Source organism: Lithobates pipiens, unplaced genomic scaffold, assembly GCF_037356315.1.
Source record: "Lithobates pipiens isolate NorthernLeopardFrog02 unplaced genomic scaffold, aLitPip1_a1.2 Scaffold_8, whole genome shotgun sequence".
Lineage (NCBI taxonomy): Eukaryota > Metazoa > Chordata > Amphibia > Anura > Ranidae > Lithobates > Lithobates pipiens.
In genome coordinates this window covers 121224586-121246533 of record NW_027507903.1, presented here as the reverse complement: position 1 = coordinate 121246533, position 21948 = coordinate 121224586, and the positions used below count along the sequence as shown (strand labels likewise).

General features: G+C 43.0%; 1 protein-coding gene across 1 annotated transcript in view; it reads right to left on the bottom strand.

The window, feature by feature from the left end:
* IDH3A (isocitrate dehydrogenase (NAD(+)) 3 catalytic subunit alpha) overlaps positions 1-21948 on the bottom strand; it is a 51790-nt gene that overhangs the window by 5133 nt on the left and 24709 nt on the right. The window contains exons 4-8 of the mRNA XM_077474252.1: positions 13472-13586; positions 13206-13393; positions 6044-6177; positions 5685-5787; positions 5496-5560 (exon numbers count right to left, since the gene is read on the bottom strand). Of these exons, the coding sequence (XP_077330378.1) occupies positions 5496-5560; positions 5685-5787; positions 6044-6177; positions 13206-13393; positions 13472-13586 (605 nt within the window). The remainder of the gene's footprint in view (positions 1-5495; positions 5561-5684; positions 5788-6043; positions 6178-13205; positions 13394-13471; positions 13587-21948) is intronic.

The following is a 21948-nucleotide window of genomic DNA, read 5'->3' as shown; positions in this document are numbered from 1 at the left end:
CAGTGTAGGGCTTCCCCTTTAAGTCCATACCAGGTTGACGGGGCCAGCGAGGTGTCAATCTCGCCGATGGAGGCGGCGGCAACTGACCTCCTTCGCTAGTCCCGTCTACCTGGAGTTGCGTTGAAAATGAACAGACTTTTCTCCGTGTGTGGGCAAGTCCGTTCATTACAAAAGTCTGGCATACTAGCCCACAGACGGGCGGTGCTAGTGTGTACGCGCCATAAGACTAAATGGTTGAACTTGGTTGACATGCCACAAAAGAGGTACAGGACAAAACACAGTTGCTGTGGTATCACTACAGGATTCAAGTCAATGAGATGTTAGGGTGGCAATTTCTACCCTATAATTTGACAAAATCACATGTTTAGCCATGTAACGTGGCCATTTACCACCTGTCCTATACTTTGTGGCACCATGCTGAATAGATTAAAGTAATTGTAAAGTCTCTTTTTTTGTTAAAAATAACAAACAAGTTATACTTACCTGCACTGTGCATTGGATTTGCACAGGGCAGCCTGGATCCTCCACTTCTCCGGTCCCTCCCTCCTGAGGAGTGTCCCCAGAGCAAACAGCTTGCTATAGGGGCACTCAAGCTGAGCTGCAACTCTGTGTATTCATTTAGACTAGGGGTCTCAAACTAGTGGCCCTCCAGCTGTTGCGAAACTACAAGTCCCATCATGCATCTTTGTGTGGGAGTCATGCTTGTAACGGTCAGCCTCGCAAAAACCAGCTGAAGGCCCACCAGCTTGAGACCCCTGATTTAGACACACATCTGTGACCTGACCACAGCCCCTTTCTCTCCTTATTGGCGGACTGGCTTTGATTGACAGCAGTGAGAGCCAATCGCGCCACTCTGCTGTCTAAAGCCAATGAGGAGGGGAATCCTGAGCAGCCAAGACATTCCTACAACATCGCTGGATAGAGGAAGCTCAGGTAAGTACTAGGTGGGCTGCTGCACACAGAATGCATTAGGATAAAAAAAAAAAAAAAAACTGCTGCCTTTACAACCCTTTTAAGTAGAACAGCGTGATTTCACCTTTACACCTCCCATCATGTTCTTGGACATTGTTGAATGGATTCAGCTAGCTACCCGTGTGACTATGAACGCTTGGACATGTCCCTGCCGCTAAGAAAACGTAAAAAGCCATTTGGATAAGTGGTGAAAGGTTTTCAACTTTATAGAAAAAGTCCAGTTAATAATGACCAATTACTACTAGTATATCATGACTTGCAGAAGTTGGAACCTTAAAGAGAAGTACTCACTGCAAAACAAAGGTTTCTACAGTGTGCAGATGGAATTTTTTGTTTTCTTACGCAATTTTTGTAAAACAAACTTCAAGTACTCAGGATCTTGAGAGTCTCCTGCCTGGCCAGTTTTATTACCCCTATTCTTATAGACTGCTAAAAATATATCCAATGTCAATATCTCCTTGCGCAAGATGTCCGTTTATTTAAGAGCATACAATACAAACTCATCAGACAAGTACATCTAGGGCCAAGTCACACAGGGCAGTGACCACCATTTTTCCGCACTAGAAAAACACAGGTCACTGCAAGGACACATAGAAAAAAAACGTTTTAAATGTGTCCTATTCACCCTGAAGTGCAGCCTGGAGCTGTGCTGCAGTGATCTGCGATAAGATGCAGACATGCTGCATTTTATCGCAACGCAATGGACAGGATCACATGTCACTGTACAACAGCACAACACACCATGCTGCTGTACAGTGATACATATGTAGTGCCACTTTTCTGCGCTTCAAAATTCATTAGGAAAAAATAAAAGTGAGTGCCGTGATGAGCTGAATTGCACATCACACTGTCCCCTGATGCCAGCTCTCTGTAGCAGTAATGGACAGCTGCTTGTCTATATACTTCTGCGGTTTATTGTGCTACAACTGTACGTGTGTGAACAAGCCCTTAACCATTTTAGTCTTATGTCCCGTACACACGATTGGCTTTTCCAATGGAAAATGTTCCATGGGAGCTTTTTGTCGGAAATTCTGACCGTGTAGGCTCCATCGGAAATTTCCGTCACACTAAATTTGAGATCTGGTTCTCAAATTTTCCAACAACAAACTCAGTTTTTGGAAATTCCAAGCGTGTGTACACAATTCCGACCCACAAAGTTCCATGCATGCTCGGAATCAAGCAGAAGAGCTGCACTGGCTATTGAACTTCATTTTTCTCAGCTTGTCGTACGTGTTGTACGTCACCGCGTTCTTGACGTTTTCAATTTCCGACCAACTTTGTGTGACCGTGTGTATGCAAGACAAGTTTGAGCCAACATCCGTCGAAAAAAAAAAACCCATGGATTTTGTTGTCGGAATGTCCGATCGTGTGTACAGGGCATAAGTCTTCCAGATTCCTTACCCAAAACATCAGAAGTTTACTTTAAAAGGTAGGGGTGTCCAACCCATGGCCCAGGAGAGTTCAGCATGCAGCCTGGGCATATCTGTTGGGATGCCGTGCACGTATAGAAGCCACAGCGGTTAACAGGGACAAGTTAGGCTAGCCCCCCCCCCCCCCCCCCCAAGCCACCTGCCCACCACCTCCCTCTACAGCACATACCAGGGTTGCCAATCAAAAAATTCAGGGACAGTTTGTAAAATCCAGTCTGCATGTCCATAAGGGACATTCATGGACAGATGTAAAAAAAAAAAAAAAAAAAATAAATATCACAGATATTACAAACTGACAGTTGTCAACTCTGGCACATATGAGTTGAAATTCAATACCCTTGTCTATTTTTTTTATTCTACCATAGCTTCTACGTCACAAAAGAAACCTCACCCCCCCCCCCATCCCCAAAAAAAAAGTTGAGGATGAAGGAAGATTTGTTCAAGGAAAAATTACTACTCAGATAGGTACATTATCTATATCAGTGATTGCTTATCTGATCTTCCCATCAGCTATCCCTATCCTGAAGCCCCATACACACTATCAGCTTTTCTGCTGAGTTTTTCCCTCAGGTTTACCAAAACCATGTAGCGCAATGGCCTGCCTGATTGCATACAAACTCCTAAGGTTTGACCTTATATTATATGGTTTTGGTAGGAAAAACTTAGCAGAAAAACTGATAGTGTGTATGGGGCTTTAGTGTATCTTATGTGTGGGCCAAGACAATTCCTTTTCTTCTAGTGTGGTCCATGAAGATCAAAAGGTTGGACAGCCCTGACTTGAGAGAACAGGCAAGGGTAGAAATATGGAAGACACTATTGAAGATTTAATTGGTGCAAAGCCTGGGCCTGTCATCACTCTCACATTAATAAAAAAGTAAACCCTTTTGGTGGGAAGGTTAGATCAATAAAGCTTATAAGCTGCCCGTAGATGGATCAAAATTCAGCTGGTTCAGCCATTCCTGCTTGACAGAAATTGATCTAATAATTGACTTCTGTCAAATTGACTCCTAGAAAATTGTTCTGGATCAGCCACTGATCAGTTTTTTTCTGATAATAGAGGAGTCCCCGCTTTCAGAATACTCCTCCTGCCACCTTGCGTGTGTGGATGGGGGAATCCGATCATATTAATTTCCTGCGATACTGGGACAAGAAGTGAGGTAAAATCTTTCTAACAGGGACATAGATGGAAAAAATCCTGATAGAGCCTGTAACACTTTTAGACACCATCCAAAATCAAAAAGGCTCATTACATTGGAACTCCAGGAAACTTTATTTTTTTTTTATGTTTTCTGGGTAAAGCCTAGTTGTTTTTAATGCCAAGTAGACAACATCTGGAGGGCTGATGGGGATGCAAAAAAAATAGTGGTTTTATTCATCTGAGTATCTGAGACAATACATGTGCGTTTTTTTTAGCCCTCCCAGCAGCCCTATCGGGATGTAGTATACCAGGAATTGAAGGTAACTAAACTGGTTTCAGGCAAACATCAAAAATATATTTATTCTTTTCCTGGAGCTTCTTTTTATGTGAGCCCATGGTTAAAAAAACAAAACAAAAAAAAACACCCACACACCTCCATGGTATAACAGCCTGCTATCCCAAACTGGCTGGGGTTTATGTCTTACTACCGGTTGTTGGAGCCACCTATCACTGTAATTCAATAGTAAATCACATGGGGAAGGGTCCACAGCTAGTGACCAGGGAGCCATTTGGTACCTGTGCTGTGTATTTCAAGGTGAAGGGACATTATCCTGGGGATCAGATGTGATGAGCAGTCACCTAAGGGTGCTTGCTATTCATTGTATTTAGTAATTTAATAAAAAAAATAAAAAATATAAAAATAAAAAAATACTCCCATCATAAATTTGTTTTAGGCAATATAAATCAGGCTGGGGAACCACCTTGTTGGAATCTCCGGGTTATAAAACCTTAGACCGATTGGATAATAAAGCCTAAAGAGACATGAATGCTGCTTTTGACTGGGAAATGAATAGCTAAAATTTGTTATAACTCCGAAAACCTTTTCAGAAAACTGATATACAGTAATTGAAAGAGGGGGGGGGGGGGGGGGAGAGAGTAAAGAAAAACAGTGGACGTAAAAAACCCCAGCAAATGAGAGCCGTTCACAACACAGCTTATGTTGCTGTGCAAATAATGCATGCGCGTGTGGGTGGTTTAATAGGCACTGCAACCACTGTTAACACATATCAGTGTTTTTTATATCTTATGTGCTGCAGCATGTTGTGAATAGAATTGCGATGTGTCCAATTGTATTAAAAAAAAAAAAAAGCGTTTTATCTTTTTAGGAAAACCCCTGTCAGAAATGTATAACTATATTTTGCAGAACTCTGTCCGCTGTACCACATTTTGTCCACAAATTTTCAGAAGACAATAAGTTCTAGGTTTAAATAATTCTGTATTTTATTTTATTGGTACATATAACCATAAGATTACAGTTGCCCAATCTAGCCACTTTTGTGCTGATTTCACGTCTTTAGGACACCCCTGACCGCCAACAGTGGCAACTGTCTAGGGCAGTGATGGCGAACCTTGGCACCCCAGATGTTTTGGAACTACATTTCTCATGATGCTCAACTACACTGAAGAGTGCATGAGCATCATGGGAAATGTAGTTCCAAAACATCTGGGGTGCCAAGGTTCGCCATCACTGGTCTAGGGGAACAATAAATTGGCTATATCTAAAAAAGTCAGTCTACCCCCCCCCCCCCCTCAGAAAATATGTTGCATTTTGTGAAAACAATGCATGGAGTGTTGTGAATGGATGAGAGGACAGTTGTCCTTCAATGTTAGGCCGAAGGCAGTTAATAAATGCAGTCTTAGAAGTTCAGTACTGCGAAGAGGACCCAGCTTAAAGGAGGAGATAATTTCCATAGTAAAGAACAGTCACCAGGCAATGGGGTCCATTTCATTACAGGGGATTATGGGATTGAAACTCGACCCACCCCCCCCAAAAAATTTTTTTTTTTTTAACTAAACTACAACTTTAAAAGCAATACATTTGTAGTAGAAGTATGATGCACGAACCTATACCTTGCAATATCCTTATGATGCCCTGGGAGCGTACTAAGACTAACCTTAAGATATCACCATACAAGTTCGGCATAACAAGTACATCAAATTCTGTGGGGTCCTGGACCATCTGTGAATTTAGGCACAAAGACGGATTAGAAATGGCAAACAAGAGTAATAGAACAGCACCCGGGTATTATAGTGGTTAAATAAAATATGTATAAAGGTTTTTCGCTTAGCACGTTTTATCTTACATTGAGGCACACTGTGTCCAAGTACATTTCATTAAACTTTATGTCCTTGTAGTTCTCTGCAACTTCTCTACAATTCTTCAGAAAAAGCCCATCAGACATCCTCCTGAGAACCAAGCATAAAAGAGAAGTGAGAAAATGGTACACAAGTATAATTGCTTCAGTTTCCTCTACTCTTAGGAGGAGTTTACATATTGTTCAGAACCTTTCACAGACCAATTATAGAGGGTCACAGTGTACTTCTAGTGCAACATTTCAGATTTATAAAATAGAAAATAGAGGGTAAAAGCAAAGATGACATTTCAGTTATTTCAAGAATGCAAAATAAGAGATTGGCTAATCCACTCTGTACAAGAACTCACATGATATTGGCTTTGTGCACTGCAGTCACCGTGCTTCTTTGGTTACTCCTGGCATACTCAAAAGCAAATTCTGCAATCCTGTGGCTGGCTTGCTCTGTAATTAGTTTAATGCTTTGCACTACTCCTTCCACAATCTGTAATGCACAAACACAAAACTTCAGTTAACTGGACTTATTGTAACTTTTTACAGGTCTATATGAAAGATATAGATACATCTGATATAAATTTGATGTGTGATCATGATCAGTGGTGAGCTCAGGAGTGTTGCGACAGGAGTCCAAACCAGCTTGATCTATCCCACTAGGAAGCTGTCAAGGCCAAAAGCCAATTAAAAGGTAGCAGAGACATTTCAAGTCCCACAGCCAAAGTATGCATGTTCCTTGCACATGTGCAGCTGCGGGGGTGGGGGGTGCCCTAGCCGCCTACGATTGGCCGTTTTCTTTGACAGGTTGCTAGCGGGATATCCCAAGAAGGTTTGAATTTGTGTCCGAACATTTCTGAGCTCATCACAAATCAAGATGACTGATCACTTAGGAACTGAATGTTGTTATAAAACTGAGCTCCTATAGCTTTTCTCAACCACATCATTGAAATAAGATGGTGCCTGGTTCTAATGCCTGCAGTGGGTTCTAGTGGGGTTTAGCACCCTTCCCTGCATTAAGCCCAGGAACTGCTTTGGACAGACAGTGCTCCGTAGCAAAACGTACTTGGAATGCTTAACAGTGTGGTTACAGGCAACAACTCAAAATCTCCAATGTCATTAGTATTTTCTTTGAGCTTCAGAAGCCAAACATAACTCATCCAGCTCTACCTAGCAGCAGATCATGTACTGCAAGCTAATATCAATAGATCACTATCACTACTGCGTTATCTGTTACTTCAAAAGTTCATTAGGCTACCGAATCATTATAATCCTGTGTCCCAAGTATGGTAAAAAAAAAAAGCACTACTGATACAACAAAATATGCTTTATTAACAAAAAGAAAAAAAAAAAAGGAAAGAAATGGGGAAAGTACTACGCCATACAAACAATCAAGGTGGATCAAGGAATCCTTCCTGCTGAGACAGAAAAATGTCCAACTTCTGTCGAGTGGAAACGGACACACATGGATTGACATTCAGCTCTTCCCACTGAACAGGACACATTTCAGTCAAAAAAATATAGCCAGCGCTAGAAAATCAGCAATTAAATAAAATAAAAAGTGGGGGTTAAGAGGTAAGGTAAGATAAAGGGGGGGGGGGGGATCAGGGAGAGGAATGCATCAGGGGGGTTTAACCAGGTCCATTCTATTTAATTGTAATTAGAACAACAGGGGAATCTTACCAGAACTAAACAAGGTAGAACTGTCCATGCATTCCTGGTTGAAGGTTGAGCTATACATCCTGTATAAATCCGGATTGGGAGAGTCAAGCAAATCCAGAGAGGCAACAAATTAAAACGTTTCCTTCTGGTGATAGAGGGAGGCAGCAAGGGCCTCCATCTGTCAAATCTAGTTTACTTTGTAGAACCAGGATAATGGGGGATGGCACATTGTGGACATGCAAGCTCGCGTTAGGAAGTGAACAGTCAGGGAGGATTTGTAATGAATTAGTGGAATATGGTTAATGTGAAGCAAGTAACCCATTATAACCCATATGATGATGGCCTAGATCCACCAATGCAAGTTGGTGTACCAGCTTTTGTACTTTTGCCCAAAATGGGTGAATTTTCAACCAAGACATGTAGAAGGGTGCCTGAATGAAAACAGCATCTCCAGCAGAGGTTGAACAACTGGGTTTAAAGAGGTTGTAAACCCCCGTGGAGAAAAAAAAAATATCAAACCTGCAAGACAAAGGCATAATGATGCATACTAGCTCATTATGAAATGCATACCTTAGAATGAAGCCTTGCAGCAGTGCCTGCACTCCGACATCTTCCCCGGTGTTACTTCTGGGTTCGCAGTCTGTGGCGTCGTGATTGGCCGGAGCCACAATGACATCACTCCCGCGCATGCACGTGGGAGCCGCCAGTCACAGTACAGGCCCTGAAGAAATGGCACGAACGGACGGTTCTTCAGAGCACATGCGCCGATTACATAATCGGCACAGTATACAGTAAATATGCACGTTTAGGACAGGGCTCGACAAAACCCGGGCGCCAGGTCGCATTGGCGACTAGAATTAGCGACCTGGCGCAGCACAGCTGGGGGTAATCCTGTCTCCGTGGACCCCCCCGGCGTGATTGAGTCGGGCCGCGCCGCCGGTAATTGAGCCCCCGGCTTTGAGGCCTTCTGTGATCCTATTCCTTCTGGAATCTGGCGCCCTCTTGTGGTGGCCGTTGGAATTACAACCAGCAATGCTAATGGAGATATCTCCTTCCATTTACTTAGAACACCTAAACATACATACATACATACATACATACACTTTTTTTTTTTTTATTCCAACACCCTAGAGAGTAAAATGGTGGTCGTTGCAATAATGTCTGTCACACCATATTTGCACAGCGGACTTACAAGTGCACTTTTTTTGGGGAAAAATAATTTATTTAATAAAAAAAAAAATAAGACCACAGTAAAGTCAGCCCAATTTTTTTTTATATTGTGAAAGATAATGTTACGCCGAGTAAATTGATACCCAACATGTCATGCTTCAAAATTGCGCCCGCTCATGGAATGGCGACAAACTTTTACCCTTTAAAATCTCCATAGGCGACGTTTAAAAAATTCTACAGGTTGCATGTTCTTACTCTACCGATCGCAGCAATACCTCACATGTGTGGTTTGAACATTGCTTTCATATATGCGTTCGCTTCTGCACGCAAGCTTGGCGGGACAGGGCGCGTTTAAATTTTTTTTTCTTCTTATTTTAACTTTTATTTTTTTCACTGTTCTTTTAAAAAAAAAATGTGTGTCACTTTTATTCCTATTACAAGGAATGTAAAAATCCCTTGTAATAGAAAAAAGCATGACAGGTCCTCTTATATATGAGATCTGGGGTCAGAGAGACCTCACATCTCATATTTACACTAAAATGCAATTTTAAAAAAAAATCGTCATTTGAAAAAAAATAAAATAAAATGTCCCTCTAAGAGCTATGGGCAATGACTTGGAGACAGGTGGGGGGCTGGGGGCTATCTTCCCCTCACTCGTCTCCATGTCAGGCCAGGGACAGGTCCAGATCGCCGTCACGGACCTGGCTCCTAACTTTTTTAGCTGGCTCCTAGATTCCAAGCAAATTTGTCAACCCCTGGTTTAGGAGATACAGTACCTATAGGTAAGCCTATAATAAGGCTTACCTGTAGGTACAAACAAAACAGAGGAGTTTACTTCCTCTTTAAATAGAAGCATCACTAGGCTATACCATCATGAAAGGATCCAAATGCCTTGTTGTTGAAACTTGTTGGCTATAGACGATTTATGAGCATACATGATAGCCTCCAGTTTGATCTGGGGCAAAACACATTTGAATCTCTTCCCCCCATTTACAGATAGAAGGTGGAATGTAGCCTGTTGGCGGTGCTGTAAGGAGCTTACACACCTGAGACAAGTGAAAGACATTTGTCTCTTCTCGGCAAAGGTTCTTAAATGAAGTAGTGGTCCTGGAAAACCCAACCTGGACCAAAGTAGCCTTTCAGAAATGGCATAAGTGGTAATAGGACAATGCACCATTAGGCAGTCAATGAGATTTGGTTTTGCCAACTGAGATAGCCATCATGATCGAGTAGGAAATGCATAAGGCTTTACCTTAGATAACATATAGGGGGCGCTAGTTGGCAAAAAATCATCAACGTGAAGAATACCCCTCTCATTAACAATTAATATTTTGCCACTCTTAATCAAATATCATTTGTGCAACTACTCATAATATATAGCATATCATATGTGCAACTACTCATAGTACATTCACCATAATATGTTAATAAAATTGATTTTACAACAATTCACACATTCATGTGATAACACCCCAGTGACAGCAGTTACTGCAACAAGTATATTAGAAAAGTCCTTGAAATTTGAAATATTCCAGTAAAAAGTTCCTTTATATGATGATATGATTGCCACACCCAGAATGATGACAGATCTTTGGTGTAAAAGAATGTAGCCACAACCTTCCACGTGATCCTTCACCACAGCCTCGATTATCCACACCCAATAAGTGATTGTAATGCGATTCCGCTTACCAGATTTTATTGACCACTTTATTGAAAAAGTTAGTCAGTAATCGCCTCTGCAGGGTTGTGCCTGCTCACATGCTTTTAACCTGTAGATAGATTCTCCTCACAGACAGGTACGGTAAGTGCGATATATAGAAGACAGATGGAGAGCTTTCATAGTGTAATTCAATTTTATTTAAAAAAAAATTAAATACACAGCCAAATGGCTCCTTTCCCCTGGCACTGGGGCTTCTGGCGTTATTCTAGGGCGAGCTGCAATACAGAAGGTATCCAATACAGAAGGGCGCCCCCCCTGAAGACGTTATACTAACGAAACATACGTCGGAGGCAGTGTAAGGTCACGCAGGACATCCAGTCCTTCTGGAAAAAGGTGCGAGGGTGTGGAACGCACGCTAACTGCAGTGGATAGTGTGGATACCTTCTGTATTCCAGCTCGCCCTAGAATAATGCCAGCAGCCCCAGTGCCAGGGGAAAGGCACTTTTACAAGTAAGGAGCCATTTGGCTGCGTATTTTAAATTTTTTAATAAAATTGAATTACGCTATGGAAGCTCTCCATCTGTCTTCTATATATCGCACTTACCATACCTGTCTATGAGGAGAAAGGCTCAATCTATCTACAGGTTAAAAGCATGTTAGCAGGCACAACCCTGCAGAGGCGATCACTGACTGTTTCAATAAAGTGGTCAATAAAATCTGGTAAGCGAAATCGCATTACAATCACTTATTGGGTGTGGATAATCGAGGCTGTGGTGAAGGATCACGTAAAAGGTTGTGGCTACATTCTTTTACACAAAAGATCTGTCATCATTCTGCATGTGGCAATCATATCACGCTATAAAAAGGAACTACTGGAATAGTTAAAAATGTAGGTCTTTTCTAATATAGTTGTTGCAGTAACTGCTGTCACTGGGGTGTTATCACAATGTGTGAATTGTTGTAAACTCAATTTTATTTACACATTATGGTGAATGTACTACGAGTACCGTATTTATCGGTGTAGAACACGCACTTTTTTCCCCTTAAAATCAGGGGAAAAATCGCGGGTGCGTGTTATACGCCGATACTCCGCGATTTCCGCACAATTTTTTGGGCGGCTTTCAGCTTCCCAGAGCCCTTCTCGCGGGTTTCGGCCGCTCTCGGACCTTCTCGGCGGCTTTCGGCCGAAAGTGGCCGAAAGCTGCCGAGAAGGTCCGAGAGCGGCCGAAAGCCGCCGAGAAGGGCTGAGGTGACCAAAAGCCGCCGAGAAGGTCAGAGAGCGACGAAAGCCGCCAAGAGATTCCGGGTGCCGCCGAGATACACGGGACATCTCGGCGGCGCCATTTTTAAAAACATAAGCGGACAATGCACTAAGACGGACCAGCTGCATGTCAAGGCTGCAATGACGGCAGGCTGCAATGAGGACAGGCTGCATGACAAGGCTGCAATGAGGACAGGCTGCATGACAAGGCTGCAATGAGGACAGGCTGCATGACAAGGCTGCAATGAGGACAGGCTGCATGACAAGGCTGCAATGAGGACAGGCTGCATGACAAGGCTGAAATGAGGACAGGCTGCATGACAAGGCTGCAAATGACGCTGACGAGGCTTCAGATGGACACCGATAAGGCTGCATTGATGGGCATTTAAATGCAAGTTTTTTTTCCTTAAATTTCCCTCCTAAAAGTTTTTTCCACAAAATTCCCTCCTAAACTTGGGGTGCGTGTTATACGCGGGCGCATGTTATACGCCGATAAATACGGTAGTTGCACATATGATATATATTATGAGTAGTTGCACAAATGATATTTGTCTAAGAGTGGCAAAATATTAATTGTTAATGAGAGGGGTATTATTCACGTTGATGATAATGTTTTCCCAACCAGTGCCCCCTATATGTTATCTAAATTTGAACTGAGGAGTGCATCATTCTCTTTTTCAGGGGAGCAGCATTAGATTAATTAATTTTCAGGTTTATAGTTTATTTTTTGGCGCAGAGTTTTTCTCAATTTTTCACATAAGGCTTAACCTGCCTACTTCCATGAGACATTTAAAGCGTTTATTGGCAGAGCATGCAGTGAATTCTAAGACTCCCAATACCGGGGTCATAAGTGAGAGTTTTGGAAATGTTACAGTTAATGGGAAAGTTGCGGAAATGAACCAAAGCGTAGCTCAGACCCTCAGATGCATTCTAAGGGAGTTAAAAAGATGGGATGGGAACCAAAGGAGACAGGACGATGAAACCAGAGTGCATTCCGGTCCTCATTCACGTTGCGCTGGGTGCACCAATTATGTGTGATAGACGTGACATCGGAATGTGTCTAGTAAACCTCCCCCCTATCTCACATTTGGAGAGAAATTTGCATGTGTTGTAGTTTGTCTTCCCATATGAAACCAAGAAGTAGGAAATGCAAGTAGCTGAAGAACATCTGGGGGGGCCGATATGGGCAGTGTTTGAATCAGATTTGGCGCCCAAGACAGAGTTATTTTAAATGTACTACTCCTCACAAACAAAGTTTGATTCATTGCCCTCCAGCACTGTAAATTGGAGCAGATCTTAGCTAGGAGGAGGTTGAAAAATTAGCCTTGTACAACTTAGCTGAGCCAGGTGTGAGTCTAATGCCCAAGTATTTAACAAATCCACTGAAAATGGAAGGACTGCCTTGGATTTTCTCCCCTAAAGGGTTAGAGGGAGTGCTTCTGAATTGGTTCAATTTATCTTACAACTAGACAGGTTGACAGTTACACTTACTGGGTGTGCATCGTAGTGCACGGGTGAGGTAGCACTGGAGCTTGTTGGTGGCGAGTGGGTCTGTGGCAGTTCAACTCATGGAGGCCCCCTTAAGCATGTGAAGATTGTGGAGCGAGGAGCAGCAAGTATGAATAGAAAGTTTTAAAACTGCAGCCAGTTGGAGAACAATCCCTTTTTTATTGAAGGACAATGCATTTGGAAAGATCATTAAACTATATAAAATGAGTGATAGCAAAAAGCTTTAAATAGCAAAATAAATACTGCCAAACTTGCATACCACATGTTCAATGCCACTGTATTCTCCCTCAGTGTTTTCTCGAATAGTAACCAGGTCCACATCTGTATAAGGAGTCTTATAACCCTCCATGGAGACGCAGGGGCGGACATTGGCATAAAGATCAAATGTTTTTCTTAGCAGCAGGTTCATGGACGGATGTCCGGCAGCAATTGGAGTCTTCAAAGGACCTGAAAAAACATACATGAATGTTCACATACTGCACATAAATTGTCCTAGACAGGCAGAAGGATGAGAAAACGGGTTACCTTTAAGACCCATTTTGTTTTTATCCATAGATTCTTTGGCTTCAGGGGGGATCATCCATTTGCCACCCGGACCCTTAATGGCTGTAACATTTCTCTCTTCCCACTGAATGGGTGCCTGTAGTAAGAGGAGGTTCAGTATGAATGTCAGTTACCATGAATTAAGTTAAAAAGAAAAAAAAAAAAGCTGGCATAGAATATAGTAATTATGTTTATAGTCCGTTTATTACAAAAAAATATGTAAAACATGCAAGAACATTCATTATGCATTTCAAGTTTTACAAAAAAATATATATTTTTTTTTTTACTTATTTCATTTTATGGGTTAACATTTTTCTGTTCTAGGGTTATGCATGGATGATCCACTTAAAACGTTTCATAGTTTTCTGCATTAGAGGTTATTTATAACATTTTAATTGTTCATGCACGTCTATTTTTTACAAGCTCCACATGCCAAGCTAAAAAACTGTTTCCTTAAAGAATGTAGATTATCCAGTTAAAGACCAGGCTCTTTTTGGCACTTTTTGCTTATACAAAAATCTTTTTTTTTTTTTTTTACTAGAAAATTACTTAGAACGCCCAAACATATATATATATATTTTAAATCAGAGGCCCTAGAGAATAAGTTGGTGGGTTTTGCAATTTTTTATGTCACACTGCATTTGCACAGCATTTTTTCAATGGAGCGAGTTTGGGGTGGAGGAACTTTGAGTCATGACCTGAACCCGATAGAACATTTTTGGGATGAATTGGAGCAGACACTGTGAGCTAGGCTTTCTTATCCAACATCAGTACCTGACCTAAAAAATTTGCTTCTGGAAGAATGGTCAAACATTCTCAGACACACTCCTAAACCTTGTGGACAGCCTTCCCAGAAGAGTTGAAGAGGTTATAGCTGCAATTGAGGGAGCCACCTTAATATTGAACCCCACATATGGGATGCCATTAAAGTTCATGTGTGTGTAAAGGCAGGCATCCCGATACTTCTGGGAATACAGCATGTGTAATTATATAATCTCTATCCATACACACACACACACACACACACACAAACACTTTATTCTGGGTGGTAAATTGCAAAGGATTGTCATTTTTGTATTGTTTCCCCCTAAACTAAAAGCAATAATTCTTCTTATACAATTACGGTCATTAGATTTAGTGAAATCTGCAATAGAAAAAACATTGTTTTACCCAAAGCCTTATAAACTGAATATACTGTTATTGACCTTCACTGAATATACTGTATATAACTGAACTCCACTACAATACCACTGGGCAGGGAGACTTGAGATCACTATGTACACGTAACTCAATTTACTTTGGCTGAACCGAAAAATAGGATTTTTATAACAGCTTACCTGTAAAATACTTTTCTTGGAGTACATCATAGGACACAGAGCACCATAGTAAATCACTATGTGGGTATATAGGCACCTTCAAGTTTGACACTGGTATACCAAATACAGGAAGTTCACTCCCTATATAACCCCTCCTCCTACCAGGAGTACCTCAGTTTTTGTAACAAAGCAATATACTTAAACCCCAGAAAGAGGGGATGGCCCTCTGTGTCCCATGATGTACTCCAAGAAAAGGATTTTGCAGGTAAGCTGTTATAAAAATGAAATTTTCTTTATCGTACATCACGGGACACAGAGCCATAGTAATCACCATGTGGAACGTCCCATAGCAATGCAATTTGAGGGGAGGGAGACAACCCTTAGGGCACCCCCAGAATAGAGGACCCATACCGCTGCCTGCAGCACATTGCACCCAAAGGTGATATCCTCATGCCTTCTTACATCCACCTGATAAAACTTGGTGAATGTATATACTGAAGACCAAGTTGCGGCCTTACAGATCTGAGCCATAGAGGCCTGGTGACGCACTGCCCAAGAAACACTAACCGCCCTGGTAGAGTGCACTATGACTTGAAAAGTTGGAATCTTGCCCCTTAAATCATAAGTCTGAATTATAACTTGCCAAATCCATTTAGCGACAGTGGATTTTGACGCTGCCTGTCCTTTCCTAGGACCCTCTGGCAGGACAAATAAGACCTCAGTCTTCCGGATCTGAGCAGTTGTCTTTAAATAGACTTTGACCAATCTTACTACATCAAGACAATGTAGTGACTTATCTTCCCTGGAACATGGTTTTGGAAAAAAACAATGGCAGGACAATATCTTGGTTCAGGTAAAAATCGGAGACCACTTTTGGTAGAAAAACTGGACGAGGGTGCAACACCACTCTGTCCTCGTGAATAATCAAGTATGGCTCTTTACAAGAAAGAGCAGTCAATTCCGAAACCCTCTTTGCTGAGGATATAGCAACCAAGAACACGAACTTCCTTGTCAGAAGGACTAAGGCAATATGTTGTATCGGTTCAAATGGCTGTTTTTGTAACACTGACAAAACTAATTTCAAGCGGTCTTTGAAATAAGATCAATAAAGCTGAGACTTGGCCCTTAATAGTACTCAAGGCCAAATTCATCTATATCTCCAATTGTAGAAAGGCAAGAATTCTGCCTATGAAATACTTCGAGGGTGCCAACCCTTGGATTCACACCAGGAAACATAAGCCTTCCAGACTCTAACGCTTCCTTGCATTAATCAAGGTAGAGATAAATGACCCGGAAAGCCCATGTTTTTTCAGAATGTGGGTTTCAATAGCCAAGCCGTTAAAACTGGATTTTTATAACAGCTTACCTGTAAAATCCTTTTCTTTGAAGTACATCACAGGACACACAGAGCCATAGTAGTTACTATGTGGGTTATAGGCCACCTTCAGGTGATGGACACTGGCACGCCCTAAGACAAAAAGTGCACTCCCTATATAACCCCTCCCACTGCTGGGAGTTCTTCAGTTTTGTAGCAAAGCAATACACGTGTTTACCAAAGAAGGGAGGGACCTCTGTGTCCAGTGATGTACTTCAAAAGAAAAGGATTTTACAGGTAAGCTGTTATAAAAATCCTATTTTCATATTGTACATCACGGGACACAGAGCCATAGTAGTTACTATGTGGGATGTCCCATAGCAATGCCAACTGAAGGGAGGGAGAGAACAAATTAGAGCACTAAGAGACCAGGGGAGTCATACTGCACCCTGCAGTACACCGCGCCCAAAGGCGATATCCTCATGACCTTTACATCTACCCGACAGAATCTGGTAAATGTATGGACTGAAGACCAAGTTGCAGCCTTGCATATCTGAGCCATGGAGACTTGGTGATGCACTGCCCAAGAAGCACTAATGGCCCTGGTGGAGTGCACTTTAACATGAAAAGGAGGAATTTTCCCTCTTTAAACCACAAGCTTAAACAATCGCTTGAAGAATCCGTTTAAAAAACGGTAGATTTTGACGCTGCCTGTCCTCTTAGGACCGTCTGGCAACACAAACAAAACATCTGTTTTACAAATATGAGCGGTCACTTTCAAATAGACCTTGACCGCTCTCACCACATCAAGAGAACGTAGCGACCTCTTTCACAGAACGAGGTTCTGGAAAAATTGAAGGCAGAACAATATCCTGGTTCAAATGAAAACCGAACACTACCTTGGGTAGGAAATTAGGGTAAGGCCGCAAAACAACCTCATCCTAATGAATAATCAAATATTGCTCTTTACAAAAAAAAAAAAAGAAGAGCAGCAAACTCTGATACTCTTCTAGCAGAAGATATGGCAACCAAGACCATTTTCCTCGTCAAGAGGACCAAGAGAATATCTTGTATTGGCTCAAAAGGCTGTTTCTGTAATGCCAACAGGACTAAATTCAAGTGCCAAGGGTTCAGGGGTGGTCACCTGGTCAACTGGAGGATTAATCCGTGTTATCCCTTGAATAAAGTTATGAACCAAAGAGTGTGAAACGAGTGGTCGTTGGGAAAAAAAACAAAAAACAAAAACACACCCATATGGCCGACACCTTGCCCTTGATAGAACTTAAGGCCAGCTTAATTTCTAATCCCCTCTGGAGGAATTCAAGGATCCTATCCATGGCATATTTCCTGGGGTGCCAACCCCTGGATTCACACCAGGAGACATATGCCTTCCAGAATCTATAGTATGACTCTGGAGTCCAGCTTCCTAGCATTAACCAAAGTAGAAACTACTTAAGTTGACAACCCAGTCTTTCAGAATGTGGGTCTCAATAGCCAAACCATTTAATTTAGCGTTTGTAAGGTAGGATGGAATACCGGACCTTGTGAAAGAAGGTCTGGCCACAGTGGTAGGGTCCAAAGGTCCCCTACTGCCATCTTTATGATCTTGGCAAACCAAGATCTCCTGGGCCATGCTGGGGCCACATGAATCACCTCTTTTCATTCTTGATTGATCCTGTGAAGAAGAAAGCGTAGAAGCAGCGGAACAGGAGGGAACGCATAGATCAGTGAAAACCGATCCCATGGAAAAAAACCAAGGCAACTGTTCCAAATTCCATCAGATCCCTTGTCCTTGACACAAAGTTGAAAATCTTGTTGTTGAACCTGGACGCAAACAGATCCACATCCAGGACTCCTCATTTTTGACATATTGACAGAAAGATGTCGGGGTGAAGGGACCATTCTCCCAGGAGCAATTGTTGGCGACTCAAGTAGTCCACTTGCCAATTCTCTATCCCTGGAATGAAAATTGCAGATAAGCAAGGAATGTTTTCTGCCCGAGAAAGAATACGATTCACCTCTCTCTGGGACATACGACTTCTCATGCCCCCTTGGTGATTGATATAGGCAACTACTGTGGAATTGTCGGAATAGATCCTGACAGGATAATTCCGTAGTGTGAGCATCCAGGCCTCTAGGGCCAGGCATACTGCCTGAATCTCTAGAACATTGATGGGCAAGGTCATCTCTGATTTGGACCATTTCCCTTGGACAGACTCCAGGCTTCCAGGACTGCTCCCCAGGCCAAAAGGCTGGCATCTGTTACCACCTTCCAGGTAACTGGTAACCAATTGAGGCTCTGACGCATTTCAGGGGATAAATGCATTGGGAAGTCCAGAACTTAGACCTTCTTGTTCCAAGTTGACAGGATACTGTTTTGCAGCAGTCTTGAATGAAACTGCGCATAAGGAACAGCCTCAAAAGAAGCCACCATCTTCTCCAATAACTTCATGGAAAGTCGAATAGAAGGATTCTTCCTTTGTTTTGACCAAATTGAATCAGCTCCTTTATGGAATTGACCCTTCCCTGGGGCAAAAACACCTTCTTCTGAACTGTAACTATGATCAGCCCCAAGTACTGCAATCTCCTTGAAGGATTTAAAGGAGGATTTCTCTAGGTTGAGAATCCAACTTAGGCATTCCAGGTAGCCAACTGCGGTGACCAAATTTTGGTTTAAGTGAGCAACCGACTGATCTGTCAAGAGTAGATCATCTAAGTAGGCTAGCATGGTTATACCTCGAATCCTTAGCCTGACACAACGTGGGCTCTCTGAGAAGCATGAGACGATAAGTGCTCAATACAGGACCTTTGTAAAACACACAAGGTGCAGTAGCTAGACCGAACGGCGAGGGGGGGGGGGGGGGGGGGAGAAACGGCACACGGAGAGATAAGTATCCTTGATGGTCGATTCACGCCAGAAATTCTCCCCCTTGTAGGATGGAGACTACTGATCAGATTGACTCCATGCAAAAAGAACGGATATTCAAAAAACGGTTTAGATCTTTGAGATCTCAAATGGGTCTGACATCCACTTTGGTTGTGGAACCGTGAAAAGGTTTGAAACAAACCCAATCCTTGCTCTTCCAAGGGGACCCCCGATATCACTCTGAGACAAGAGATGATCCAAAGCTAGAAAGAGAGACGTCTTTTTCACTGGATCTCTGGGAATGCTCGACCTGAGAAAACAAGGAGACGGAACTCTTAAAACTCTAGTTTGTAACCTAGAGATATTGAGGAAACCACCCATCTGTCTTGACATTGTTCCTGCCAGATACTTGAAAACCGTAGATGCCTCCCCCCCCCCCCCTCCACTCGAGCGAGCAGAGGTGCCCCTTCATACAGAGGCTTTAGTATTTTGTTTTGTGGGTTTCCTCCTCTAGGTCCTCTTTTGACCTTTAGACTGACCCTGAGGTTTACCTCTTGCACTTGATGGAGAAAGCCGCCACGACTGCCTGGAGGCTGATGCCCCTGGCACTGGAGAAAAAGCATGCCTAAAAGAAAAATGCTTAAACTTCTTAACCAGAAAGAGGACGACTTTTCCCATTAGAAATTCTTTGGATATACTTATCCAGATCGTCTCCAAATAACCAGTCACCATGAAATAGGAAACTGGCCAAGAGATTTTTGCATGGCGCATCAGCTGACCAATTTTTCAACCATAGGATTCTACTCACATGTACCAGCCCTAGCATGAGCCTGGAGAATAGAATCTTTCATAGTGTCTACTGTAAAACACAATACTTCTGCTAATCTCGGCCAAATCTTGGGCCTGCTGATCAGGAATAACCTTGAGTACCTCCATAAACTGGGCCTTTAAGTAGTGATGGCCGAACGGTTCGCCCGGCGGTCGTTTCGCGGCAAATTTCGGCTGTTCGCCGTCCGCCCAATCGGCGAACTATTGCCGCCGTTCGCCTGGCGGACTTCTGTGTTTACTGTGTAAAAGAACTTTGATCTATGATGACACATCCATCATGGGGTACAGGACAGCCAATTGAGACATTACAGCACATGGACACTTGGACATTCCCCCTAACTTATAAATACACCCGATCCGGCGGCCATTTTACATTCTCTCTTCTGTCACAATAGGGAGAGGTTGCTGTGTGGAGCAGGGAGAGACTTCAGTGACCCAAATCGCTATTTATTAGGTCCACAAAAGTTCTTTTAAGGACTGGTATCATGGTATAGGTGTTAGGTGTAGTTCAGGATATAGGTTTGAGGCAGTGCTGTGCTAGTGATTGTTGCAGCAGCCCGAGTGTCTTTTGTCAGTGTAGAGAAAGGGACAGGACGCTGTGTGCTGCAGGGACAGTCAGTTTAATCATTAGCTGTTACTATTAGGTCCACAAAAGTGCTATTCAAGTTATTGTTCCAACAGCCTCTGTTTTGTCAGTTTATATAGGGACAGGCAGGAAGCTGTGTGTGAGGCAGTGAGGGACAGTCAGTTTAATCAGTAGCTGTTACTACTAGGTCCACAAAGGTTCTTTTCAGGACTGGTATGGTAATAGGCTTGTACACGTATAATATTCTTTCTTCCAAATATAGAAAGAATATTATACTTGACTGCTGCCCTTCTGCTGCAGTCTGCTAATCATTCACAACCTACTTGTTCCACAAAGGTCCTTATAAGGACTGGTAAGGTCTAGGGTGCTACAGTACATAGGGTTGAGTGAGGTACAGTCTGCTATTCCATAAGGACTGGTATAGGTCCACAATACATAGGGTTGAGGTGCACTACTGCTGACCGCTGCCCTATACTGCAGCAGTCCATCAGTATAGGGACTGACGTACAGTCTGCTAATCAGTCACAACCTACTTGTTCCACAAAGGTCCTTATAAGGACTGGTAAGGTCTAGGGTGCTACAGTACATAGGGTTGAGTGAGGTACAGTCTGCTATTCCATAAGGACTGGTATAGGTCCACAATACATAGGGTTGAGGTGCACTACTGCTGACCGCTGCCCTATACTGCAGCAGTCCTTTATCAGTATAGGGACTGAGAGTTTTGTCACAGGGTCATTTAAAAAATGACAGGCAGAGGAAAAGGCAGGCCCTTCCGCAGGGGTGGTAGGGGTAGGGCAGGAGCAACAGGCTTGAGCCAAAGTGGGAAGTTGCAGAAGGTGCGTTCAATTCATTTAAAGGACGCACCAGACTTGGTTGAGTGGCTCACTCAGCCTTACTCTTCTGCACCCTCCTCATCCTCTCGATCTGCACCCTCTTCTTCACTCTCTGCTATGTGCACCCCCAAAGACAGTAACACCACCAACAACGCCACCACCACCACCACATACCTTCCGCTTGAGTCACAGGAATTATTTTCCGATCTATATCAAGACATTTCTGATGCGCAGCCACTCTTGGTATTGGATCAGGAAGAGGAGGTAGCAACAACCGCTACTCAGCAGTCTGGCGACAGTACCCAGATCAGCCCAAGGAGGAGGTTGGTCCCCGGTGTTGCTGCCTACTCCGAGATCTCTACTTATAGCGGTGGGGAAGGTGACGTCGATGATGACGTGTCTAGTGATGTCACATGGGTGCCCACAAGAGAGGAAGAGGAGGGGAGTTCAGAGGGAGATATGGACCAGCAGATAGGGAGGAGAAGCAGGGATAACTTACATTGCACAGGAGGGACAAAGCAGACTGCAAATGTATCAGTAGCGAGTCATCGACCATGTACGGTCACATCTGGCGCTCCCAGGACACCGGCACATGGCTCCACAGTGTGGGCTTTTTTTTAACGTGTCCGCTGCTGACAATAGCGTTGCCATCTGCAATCTTTGCAGTCAACGCATTAGTCACGGTAAGCCCGACACTCACCTAGGGACAACTGCC